At 34.9% G+C, this 12,415-nt stretch overlaps 1 protein-coding gene across 2 annotated transcripts; it reads left to right on the forward strand.

Annotated features, from left to right (window-relative positions):
• The first annotated feature begins 4,182 nt into the window (after positions 1-4,182).
• On the forward strand, positions 4,183-10,575 carry LOC112500265 (galacturonokinase). 2 transcript variants are annotated; one of them, XM_025103680.1, is made up of 14 exons: positions 4,183-4,330; positions 4,788-4,901; positions 5,251-5,322; positions 5,475-5,518; positions 5,613-5,766; positions 5,975-6,040; positions 6,499-6,578; positions 6,965-7,064; positions 7,862-8,037; positions 8,118-8,155; positions 8,225-8,253; positions 8,399-8,468; positions 9,067-9,156; positions 10,104-10,575. In XM_025103680.1, the coding sequence occupies exons 1-14, from the start codon at positions 4,298-4,300 to the stop codon at positions 10,346-10,348; spliced, it is 1,311 nt and encodes a 436-aa protein (XP_024959448.1). In that variant the 5' UTR covers positions 4,183-4,297; the 3' UTR covers positions 10,349-10,575. The 2 variants fall into 2 exon arrangements, with proteins under 2 accessions (XP_024959448.1, XP_024959449.1); XM_025103681.1 differs by lacking the exons at positions 4,183-4,330; positions 4,788-4,901 and having other exon boundaries at positions 5,277-5,322; positions 5,436-5,518.
• The last annotated feature ends 1,840 nt before the right edge of the window (positions 10,576-12,415 follow it).

The raw sequence follows: 12,415 nt of genomic DNA on the forward strand, positions 1-12,415 counted from the left end.
AAATATTAGAATACAAAAACACACACATGCTTATATATACATACATACATACATACATACATACATACATACATACATACATACATACATACATACATATATATATATATATATATATATATATGGTTCAAACGAGAATACCTTCATTTTACGAGAACGCGAGAACACCCTTTTACCATAAACAATCACATGTGATACTATTATTCCAATACATATGATACTAAATTAGAGAGGTGGATGACTTTTGACGCGATCTAGGTTGTAGGCCAAGTTGCCCTTACACCACTAAGCCCCTCACATGTACTGTCACATGTGATAAATGTGTTATTAATGTGATACTACAATCCATCAAAACCATCACATGTGATACTAAATCATAGACGCAGACGACCTTTGGTGAGACCTAAGTCGCAAGGCACAACATTCATATTTCCATACACCTCCAAGCCCCCTCAAGTGTATTATCACATGTGATAAGAATGTTCTCGCATTCTCGTAAAATGAAGGTGTTCTCGTTTGAACCTCCACACACACACACAAACACACACACACATACACACATATATATATATATATATATATATATATATATATATATATATATAAAGGGAGGATCAAACGAGAACGTTACATATTTAAAAGAAGACGAAAACAGGAAAATCATGTGATTTTACACTAACATCACATACAAAATCACACGTGATTCAGACGAACTTGCCCAACGACCCGAGGACGCATCCACATGTCGTTCGAATTTTTTTTATGATCAATTAAATAAAAAATCACATGTGATTTTGCACGTGATTTGCCCGTTCTTGTGTTAATTTAAATAGGTATCATTCTCGCTTGATCCTGCCTCTACATGTGTGTGCGTGTGTGTGTATGTTTATAAATATAGTATACTAATAATGTAGGAATTTTTGTAATTCAATATACTTAAATGTATAGTTGACTTGTGTCATTTATACTATTATAAAATAAACTTCAAAGGGACAATCTTGTCATTTTAACATTCTTGTTACATAATGTCCAATTTACCAAAACATTATACAGGCACCATACAAGCAACTAGTCGAGCCGGATGGTATCTTGTCCACATACCAAATGCAACTTGTCTTAGTATTTATTATCAAACGTCTAAACGCATGTAAGTTCCAATCTTCCAATAATTAAATTTTATTAAGTTGATAAGTCTTTGGCTACAAATGAAAAAGACAGTCAAATGTTTTTGTTATTGTTTCAGTAGTTAGTTGTCAGTAAGCATTAAGCCATATGAAAGTAAAGTGTGACATAATAAGAGCTACCTATTACTGGATGTGTGGTTTTACTTTAGTAGGCATCAAAAATATAATGACAAAAGGGAATAAGGGTTTCTTTATTAGCAACTTAATAAACTAAATAATATTCATAACTTATTCGATGAACTATACATGGTTGTTTGGTAGTGACTTAATGATATAGAAAATGACTTATTCAGTGAACTTATAAAGTAAGGTTTTATGCAGAAAGTTAAGTTTTTTCCTGTCAATTCTGCATCTCCCAATTAAAAACTACGTTCGTTCTATCTACGAAAAAACCATTTCAAACAAAGCATTTTCAATTAATACAGACAGATTAATTCACATAGACAACTTTATCGATACACGACTTAATGAAAACCAACCAAACAAAGATTAGATCTAGTTATAACACCCCGAAACACCACATTTGCATATAACACATATTTCATTACATAGAAATACAATTTACACCACGATGGTCCCACTAGTACAAAGATTTTTATATGTACAAAATCTACATATTAAAAATCCCAAAATAAAATCTTGTACTATCACATGTATAACAACATGCATCTTCCAAAAATAAGCAATCTCATGCAGATCTTCAAAAACAAATATTAAGTAAGGAAAATAATCACATTTTCCTTTTCCCCTTAATATCTCTGGACCTCGCAGTTCCTGCATTGCATATTTTTAAAACAGAAAATGGGGGTTAGACCAGAAGGGTCTAGTGAGTAAATCCCTTCTTTGCATATGTAGGGTGATAAACACCAAAATCTGATAAAATAGCTTTACCCAAAAATATTTGCATTTCAACCAAATAATGCAGTCCTCAATATGATAAACAATAAGATCAACCATTAATATCAACCCATAATGCAAATGCACCAAATCAAAAACCTAAGGTTAAAATGGAACCCTATTACAACGCGCCAGAACCCCTCTGGTTCCAGAGACCAGAGCCCATCTGGTCCTACAAACCAGAATCCTTCTAACCCAACCAGAGCTTCTAATTCTACTAATCAGAGCCTCTGTATGTGAGTAAACCAAAGACCAACCAGAGGTCCTCTGGACCAAATAAACCCTTAGGTCCAGAAGAGCTCAATATGATTTAAAAAGACAACCAAACTAGAATCAGAGCACCTCTGACTCTTGAACTTGTTATAATTAAATTTTGTTTCGAAAAGACAATTTTAAAGAATAGAACATAAGACTTTAAAATACAAAGCTTTTGTATGAAACATACAAAGCCTAAAATTTATAAATCTCCAAAGTATCAAAAACCCTTTTTACATAATCAGAGGTCCTCTGGTCCTTGTATAAGACCAACCAGAGCCCCTCTATATGTATTAAAGTATTGATAGAAATATTAGGCAATAAATGGATCTCATGACAAACCATTTTTCCCTTCTCAATAACATCTAAATTATTATTTCTAACAAGGATAATATCTCTAATTCATCAAATCACGAAGAAATGATGATCCAGAGTTATTATATCTAATTAGGAATAATAACAAGAGCTATAACAGTATCCACATATGACAATGTCTCCCTTATTCCAAGGTACATCTCTTCTTGATATGTCACCTTTATTCCTCCATTAAAACATGGTTACTTGCCAGAACAGACGTAAGTCACCACGTCTGAAAGTACCCATCACCCAGTTCCAAGCCAGAACAGACAAATGTCACCACGTCTGGGGGAACTACCTCTTAAAACAAGTTTATACCAAAACAGATACATGTCACCACGTTTGGTAGAAATATTTCCCAAAATCTAGTTCCATACCAAAACAGATTTATGTCACCACGCTTGGTAGGAACATTTCCTAAAATACAGTTTCGTACAAAAACAGACTTACGTCACCATGCTTGGTAGAAACATTTCCCAAAACACAGTTCCACACCAAAACAGACTTACGTCATGACACTTGGTAGAAACATTATCTTTTCACTTTAAAAGATATAAAATACCCATTTTACAATAATCAAATTTAACCCCAAATAACTGTTAAATTGTGAAAATTGCAAATATTCCAAAAACTTTAACATTTGCACAAGAAATGCATATCCGGACGGGCTTGTCCGGACTTCAAATCTGGACAACAGTTGACAACACACAAAACCCAAATCCGGATGGCATGACATGGATAAAAACGCATATCCGGATGTTACATGACCGGATTAATTCGTATTTGAACGGCACATGACTGGATTAGGCATGTCCCCGGACGGCACATAACCGGATTAGAGACTTGACCAAAACATTAAACACTTGAATCCGAACAAAGCTTATGACCGGACTCCTTCAATCCGGACACCATAGTGTCCGATAAAGGCTTTAAATCGGTCAACAATTAATTTAAGACAATATGCAATGCTCAAACATCAAATTCAAAACCAATAACCAAAACTAATATGTAAAGTTTTAGAAACCGCTCACCTCTATGCAAATACTTAATTTGAAGAAGATGAATGTAAGACCAAAAGATCTTTATCGAGTATCCCATGAGCATAATTCGTACACGTAAAATACGCAAGTTTAAGTGATCTTCAGTTTAATGAGATTAATTACCATGCAAATTTATCAGAGAATCTTGGGCTTAAATAAAAGATAGACTTATTTGCATTCATGAACGATATCTTATTTTAATTTGTATTAATAAACGATATCTTATATTTAATAAGTTTCTTTTAATTACTACTAAATACTTTATTATATTTAAAAGCAATTAAATATTTTTCTGGTAAACAAACCACAATGAATGAAACCTAATTGCCACGTCTTGTGTTTTTGTAGAATATCCAACCAGATCCAGACGAAAGACTCCACTGTCCCACTATACGATAATGATGAGATTTCAAAGCAAGACTTTGACATCTCAACTCACGGTTCATCATTTCTTCAACCTCACTTCACTCCCCTCCAATCTCAATATCTCAAATCTCAAATCTCAAATCAAAACCCTGATTCAACAACAACTGGGTTTTGGCATACAACGAAGGTGTTTCCAAGATGGGTGTGTCATCTTGGCCCTCTGATTCAGAGGTGAAGTCTTTGATTCATATCTCTTTAGTTCTTCATTGATAATGTCATTACCATTTGATCCTTTTCTCTTTAGTTTGTTACTACTGTATTTGTTGTTATCTTCTGTGAATTTAATCCTTATCAGGTTGAGTCATTGTGTTACGTGTTGATGATGTTATTAAACTAGGATTACTCGACAATTTCGTAGTAGAATGGAGGAACAATGGTTCTTGGTTTTCTTTAAAAGAAAACTTTGATGATTGCTTTTCTTTTTAATCCCCATGTTTTTTTAGGATTACTGAACCCCCTTCTGTATGTGAATTCTGTACGATTATGGTTATTTGTAGATTAAAGGGTCAGAAAAACAACAAAATGAGGATATCACTCTAGTTTTAAGGAATGCATAATCTTGTTCTTTTTGGTTTAAATCAAGAATGTTTGTTTCGAACTGAATGTCGATATTGATTTTGTTGTGCAGCTGGATAAAATCAAGAAAGTGGTTGCTGAAATGGCTGGGGTAGCTGTTAATGTGGTCAGGGTTGTTGTATCTCCTTACAGGATTTGTCCTTTGGGAGCTCATATCGACCATCAGGTTGCTAACAGATACTTGTATTTGCCATCTTGTTTCATACATTTCTTGATTTTTCGTCTCAAAAATGTATCTTTGTTGGTTATTCCCATCTAAAAGATGTATCATATTAAAAAGTGGCCTATACTGAAATACAAACCATGAATGTGTGTGAGGGAAGGGGAAAAAAGTGTGTGTGTGTGGGGGGGGGGGGTTGCGGTGTTATGTTTAGCATGTACATAATCTGTATCATCATGAAAATCTGTAGCACATCTTTTAACAGTAGAAGATGCTACTTGTAACTCTATCTTGTCGACGACCTTATATAATGTTATGAACAAATTGAGCAAATGATCGGTTTTTGATGCTACAGGGTGGAACAGTTTCAGCCATGACAATTGATAAGGGTATAATTCTTGGATTTGTACCTTCTGGTGATCCTAAGGTATCATTCTCTCACCATGAAATCATCTTGATGTAGGGTGGATCTACGAAGGAAATCGTGTTATATAAGAAATTTGATAGTTTCTTTGCTTAATGTTTATTTTGATACCATAGCCTTTTTGCTCTTCATGTTAAATGGATCCTTATACAAAGGTTCTACTAAGGTCTGGACAATTTAGCGGAGAAGTTCATTTCAGGTATTTAGCTTGTTTTCTATTCATATCTGTTTCATTAAGCACCAAGTTTATGATACATTTGTTTCCTTATTTGGGTTTCCAAAATTGACTACAGAGTCGATCAAATTCAGCTTCCAAAGCATATTGCCAAGCCAAATGGCAAGATCCAAGAAAACCATCCATCTGATCCACCGGAAGAATGCAAGTGGGGAAGTTACGCGAAAGGAGCAGTGTATGCACTGCAACGTGGAGGAAACCATCTAAAGCAGGTTAAAGATTTCTTTAATCTATGATAGTCGTTAGGTGTTAATGAATAACGAGATTTTCAGAAAAGCAATGCTCTGCATAGAATATCCAACATGTTTATTGACATGTTATTGAATCATCACGATTGATAGATCCTTAATCCTTTCTCTTTTCCGCACCAACTTTTGAAGTTTTTGATTGCTGATAAATTCTTGATTCAAATTGGTGTAGGGTATCACGGGATTCATTTGTGGGACCGAGGGTCTTGATAGTTCAGGTCTAAGCTCATCTGCTGCCGTAAGCTTTTATTCCCATTCTGCTTCTTACTCAATCTTGGGTATTTACATTTGAGATATCATTTCCTTTGCTGTATCCTCTCGAGAAATCTTGAAATACTAGATTTTTTGCTTCTTTTAATGACCACAAATAATACTTGCTCACAAAGTACTTCAACTTTGATCACCCGGGGACTTATTACGCTTGACTTCTTCGATATATGAAGATTATCTGATTAAAGACTAGATATGTACCAGTTCTGTAACGGTCTTGGTTCAGTTTCGAAGTTTAAAATACATGGAACCTCTCTTTTTTCTGTCTTTTTCAGTTTCTTTTATGTTTTTCATTCTTTTTTGGGAAAAATAACTCTACCATAATATTCATATACTTAATGCTCATTGTTTAAGTATCCATTTCATTTATTTTCAGCAACTCCGTAGCTTTCAAATTTGGTAATTGTGATTTCTCATGTTTAACAGGTTGGAGTTGCTTACCTGTTGGCTCTGGAAAGTGCAAATAATCTCATCATATCTCCCACAGAAAATATCGAGTATGATCGGTAAGTTCCTCTCTTATGATGGCTAAGTTATGGGGTTGATTTGCACAAAATTCAAATGGTCCGAGGTTCGGTTGACGATAGATGTTCCTTATACCATGCCGTTCCTGATGCCCCGCCCCATAGACATCGCAAGTGTCCTCTTGGCAAATGGCTGTGGATTAAGATATCTTACACTTTTTGACAGATTCATTACAATTTTCTTACAATTTTCTTACAATTTTATCAGCCTCTATGGTAATTATTGTGTATTGATATTATGAAATGTTACAACATTATATATATATATATATATATATATATATAATATATTTAAGACACCATGCTTCATATTGCCTCAAGTATTTCTGAACATAAGGTTTTTCTAAATTTGACTATTGTACTTGTAGGCTAATCGAGAACGAATATTTGGGCCTGAAAAATGGCATATTGGATCAGTCAGCTATATTGCTTTCAAGCTATGGCTGTTTAACTTGTATGGATTGCAAGGTATCATTAAGACCATTCTACTTGCAATTCTTCAAACTTTGTTACTTCTTAAATAATACAATATTTCCACCTACGAAAGTAGAGTCATGTTGATCGGCTCATGGTAGATAATGTTTTAGTGAAGTAAGTGCAATTTTCTTTTGAAATGGTCAATATACTGAACGTTGATTCCTCTAAAACGACTTGAACTCACAACCCAAATGTTGTAGAGGTCCACTGGTACCATTGGGCCGAAGGTACTTGGTAGAGATGGTCAAATATTGGTCCTTCCAAGACCGGGCCAGCCGGTCCCAGTCTCAACCAAAAATCCTAGGACCGATCTAGGCCTGATAACAGGTCCTGGTCCTGGGCCCGGCCTGCCCGGTTTTGTCCCAGCCAGGATGAGACTTGAAGTTCCATAAAATGTGTAACCGGTCCCATCCTGTCGGGCCATAACCGTTCCCATTTGGTCTCGGGCTGGTCCCAACTTGGCCATTGTTACTTGGTATGTTCTTGTGCTACTTTGTCTTCGCCATCAACTACAATCTCATCATCTATCTATATTCTTTCTTAATTACTCCCTCTGTCCCAAAATAGTGCCCATAATGAAAAAGAGACACAGTTTTAGAAACGTGTAACCATTACATTTTCATATACCTCTTGACATTTTACTAATGAGCTTATGACCATATAACTGATTAGACAACCATCGGTCTACAGAGATACTATATTTTAGCAGTATCGATCGTATTTTGAAATGGATTCAATTGCTGATGCTCATATATTTGATCTGAATGGATCTTGTTAATCATGTGCAGACCAAAAAACACAAGCTTATACACCCACCTAAGATTGAAATGGAGAAAAAGGGTGAATCTAAAATTCCCTACAAGATTCTACTAGCATTTTCTGGCCTGAAGCAGGCTTTGACAACTAACCCTGGATATAATCGGAGAGTTTCCGAGTGTCGAGAGGCTGCAAAGATCCTTCTAAAGTAAGATTCAGCGATTTATGACGTTCCACTTCGCTGCAACTATTCAATTTCATATGACAAAAACCGTGTACTTTTTACAGGGCAGCTGGGAAAGAAGTCGAGCCTATTTTATCTAACGGTTAGAATTGTGGCATTTGATTTATTTTCTTTACACTTGCACACTAATTTCTTTAACCTTTTGTTACAGTTGAACAACAAGACTATACGGCTCACAAGGTTTTTATATATTTCTTTTCCTTAACTTCATGCCACTAAACAAAATTATCTTGTAGCTGTTGCACTAAACGCTGTCTACAAAGTGATCCGTTGACTTAATACATGCTAACATGTTATTCTTTCTTTAAACGTTTACGTTCTGCAGTCCAAACTAGAACCAGATCTAGCTAGAAGAGCGGAACACTACTTTTCTGAGAACATGCGGGTTATTAAAGGTTTTACGTTCTCCCATATTAATCACGATCATACAGCTGCAGATGCACACACTATCTTACGTACTTTAACCATCACAATTGGATTGTTGATCATCCAATTTCAAAGTGATATCCGTCAATTTTCAAAACATACCCACACAAATGATCTCGCTCTTTAATGACATATGGGGTTTACTCGGTCATGCGGAATAGACTACAAAGAGACTTTACCATTGGTTTCCATGTAAGACGGTTTATGAACAATCCCATAGAGGAACACGTATCGGATTGTCCTGGATGCCTGCCATCACAACAAGAAGCTGCAAATATCTTGACTAAATAAGTTTCTTTTCTTGTGAGATTCCTTTCTCGTTTACGAGGATCAAAAGGTCTTGTACCCTTCTCTTTTGAATAAGGAGAACGGAAAATTCCACACAAAAACCGCCAAGAATTGGGTTGTGATTTGGCTGAATGGTTTCGTATTTCTTTCTAACCATTCACATCTTTGCTAAGCTAGCATATTTGGTGTATACCTTTGGCGAACGATGGGTATACATCTTTTACTTGTTCTTTAGATCCTAATATTCGTCGATCATGAAGTAGTTTCCTTTGTTTTCAGGACTAGAAGCATGGGGTTTCGGCGATTTTGAAGAGTTTGGAAAGCTTATCTCGTCCTCTGGGCTCAGTTCAATTCAGAACTATGAATGTGGCAAGTCTTCATGTAGCTTTCACTCATTTCAGGAGTTAAGGGCAATAGTCGAACCCAAGTCCTTTAACTTTTTCGATATTCCACATACTTGGTGATGCAAAGCACGTTTTTAAATTTTTTGGCATATTACACGTTTCGAGCATCCAAAAATGAACTAAATACGACCGAAAAATCAGGTTTATAGGACGCCAAAAATGTCTAAGGGGCCGCTTACCCAGTAATAGTCAACAATTTCACTTAACTCACCGGGTAAGTATTTAGTCCATTAAAACGTCATGTTGTGCAATATTTTTTTCTGGTTAGCGCTTATCGGGTAAGAGTTGTCACTCTCACTTACTGGTAAGATTCTCGGTCTTTGTCATCACTCTTGCCGGATAAGATTCTTAATCCTTATCATGTTCATCCGATAAGGTAAAGTGACCAAGTAATCACTTACCGGGTAAGCGTTATGTAAAAGACTTCTAAGTGTCCTAATAGAATATTCTATAGGACTTTAGTTTATAGGACCAAACACTCGTACGTCTTATGTAAAGTGTTGCAATAAGTTTATAGGATGCTTTTAGATGTTTTAACAAGTTTTTATGACAATTTTTGAAATAAACGTCCTATTAATTTTTGTATACGACATTATTTGAAAATTGTCTTATAAAAAGACGTGTTCAATACTTTATGACACTTCTTAAAAGTGTCCTGTAAAAATGCTAACTGGACACTCTATTTCATAAGTGTCTTAAAGAACTTGTCAAGACGTCCCAAAGCTAACTTATGGTAATGTTTTTACATAGGATGTACAAATGTCTGGTCCTATAAATCCAAGTCTTATAGAGCAGTCTATTAGGTCACTTTGGCATCTTTGGCGTCCTATAAATCCAAATTTGTTGCAGTGATACGAGTCATCAACTGTAGATTAATGGTCTGTAATTTTAAACATCTGTCAAAACTTTCAGGTTGTGAACCGCTAATCCAACTATATAAGATCCTTATAACGGCACCTGGTGTGTATGGAGCACGGTTCAGTGGTGCTGGATTCCGAGGGTGCTGTGTAGCATTTGTGAATGCAGATTACGCAGACGAAGCTGCTTCATTTGTCAAGACTGAATTCCGTAAACTTCAACCTGATCTGGCTAGTCATCTTGACCAAAAAACGGCTGTTGTGATATGCGATGCCGGTGACTGTGCTCGAGTCATCTGATCGAGCCTAAAACAAAGAGATCTTTCCATGAACGAACCTCTCCCTCTCTCCATCTCGATATATATATATATGTGATTTCATTTATTTGATTCATTTGTACAAGTCTTTGTTACTCATATTCTCCAGTTTCAGACTCATTCGTTAGGCTTATTACGGAGCTGTAACGTGTTATTATTATTTTGAAACAATCGAAATAAACATGAAACTCGTCATTTTTTCTGAAAAAAGTTGGTGATATTTACGTAAACTTGTTTCGGTTGGATGGGACTTGGCCAAGAGGTGAAGTGTTGGAGTTCGTTGTTGTGACCCGAACATGGCGATCCTCTTAGAACCCCTACAAAGTCCGTTGAACGATGTCTACAAAGATATCGGCAAGATTCGGTTGACATCTTGTCTTCATGTTTCGTTTACTGCACGCATGGCCAAGGTTAATGCTTGTCCGTTTGTTTACAGTAGTAGAGATGGGCAAACCTGTTGAGCTTGCGGTCCCGATCCCCTTCCGTGACTTGGTAACTAGTCGCGGTCGTTAGAGACGAATAAAGTCTATTTATGTATAATAATTGCATTGAAGAATCAGCGGATAAGTTATGATTACGAGTGAAATGCCACTTAAAACCAGTTAGATTCATACATGCTACACTTTTTAGTCTTGTACTACTGTAACCAATTGAACCAGTGACATAACTAGTCCTTCGTGATCGGTCGACTTAACTACATTATACCACATTAGCAACTTTAAGTACTGCTAGGTTTCTAAAAGACAGTGACATGGAGTAGGACGTATTTTTACTGTTATGATAGGGCGTGACTTTTTTTATTAACCTGGATATTCAACTCGATATGCGAACCGATTAATCCTAGGACGATCACTTGTTTTGCAGATAGCCCGGAGTCATCGCATTTGAACCTTCGTGGTCACAAGGGGATTTTTATTCCTCCTTGGTTTTAAACGTACTTTTGACCTTTGGAGCCACCAATCAGACACCACCTTTGTGGTTACAAGGCGTGACTTTTTCAAATAAAATATTTTCATCTTTTGTGGTTTTACACTTTTTACATTAGATTTTACACTTTTACAAGTTTATCTAACGACATTATTCATAGTTACATGGTTAACACATGTCACACCACAAAATTCATGATTAAAACAAAGTTGTAAAACCGTTGCAAGTTCTATTTAAAATATTTAATGACACTTTTCGTATAATGCTAATATATATGATTTTTTTCTTCAGGTACGAATGTCAATAATAAATAGAAAACATATATGTATATAGAGAAATGGTTAACCGAGAATGAACCTATTTAAAAGAATAAGAGAATATTTTTGGGCCAATGATTTTATTAAATAATAATAATTTTAAATAAAACTCCATTAAAAATCGTTGAAGAGGATATATATGTCATTCGTTGTATACATAATACATATGAAAATTCATTTATTTATATAAAGATTATTTAATAAATTCAATTAAAATATTTATTCATGATTTTTTTATAATCTCCGTGATTTAAGCATGATTATTTTTTAATTATTATTTTTTACAACATCTAAAATAAGTGAGATTTAGTTTTTCATTTAAAATACTAATCTCTATATATATTAAAAGAAGAACCAAAAATATTGAGGTGACATCATGAGAATTGAGTATTAAGGTGTTGGTGAATTGTGATTGAGTTTGAGATATCCTACCTTAGCGAGAGATTGAAAGATTGAAATAAGGAGGTTTTTATAAGAAAGAAGGTGGGGATTAATTGGGTCACCTCATGAGATTTGACTCATAAGGTTATCTTATTTGGATGACCCTAATTTTGCAAACAAATTTTATTATATAAAAATTAAAAAGAATTATGTTTACAATCATCAAAAAAAAAAAAATATATATATATATATATATATATATAGGGGCCTATTCAAGGGAGAACTGAGTTGTTTGTGGTAACTGTGAGAACCAATCTCAACCAATCATTTTAATATATTAATTATACAATTAAAATCAAATTAAAAGGGTATGTTAGTCAATTCTTAATTTAAAATTAAATTTTAATTTTTAAAATGCAACCGTT

The sequence above is a fragment of the Cynara cardunculus genome (genome assembly GCF_001531365.2).
Source record: "Cynara cardunculus var. scolymus isolate 2C chromosome LG 17, CcrdV1, whole genome shotgun sequence".
Taxonomy (NCBI): domain Eukaryota; kingdom Viridiplantae; phylum Streptophyta; class Magnoliopsida; order Asterales; family Asteraceae; genus Cynara; species Cynara cardunculus.

Coding starts and splice junctions, on each gene's coding strand:
- LOC112500265 (XM_025103680.1), top strand. CDS start 4,298: ATGGGTGTGTCATCTTGGCCCTCTGATTCAGAG. Junction 5,767..5,974: donor GAGGAAACCATCTAAAGCAG/GTTAAAGATTTC, acceptor AAATTGGTGTAG/GGTATCACGGGATTCATTTG. Junction 8,254..8,398: donor AAGACTATACGGCTCACAAG/GTTTTTATATAT, acceptor TACGTTCTGCAG/TCCAAACTAGAACCAGATCT.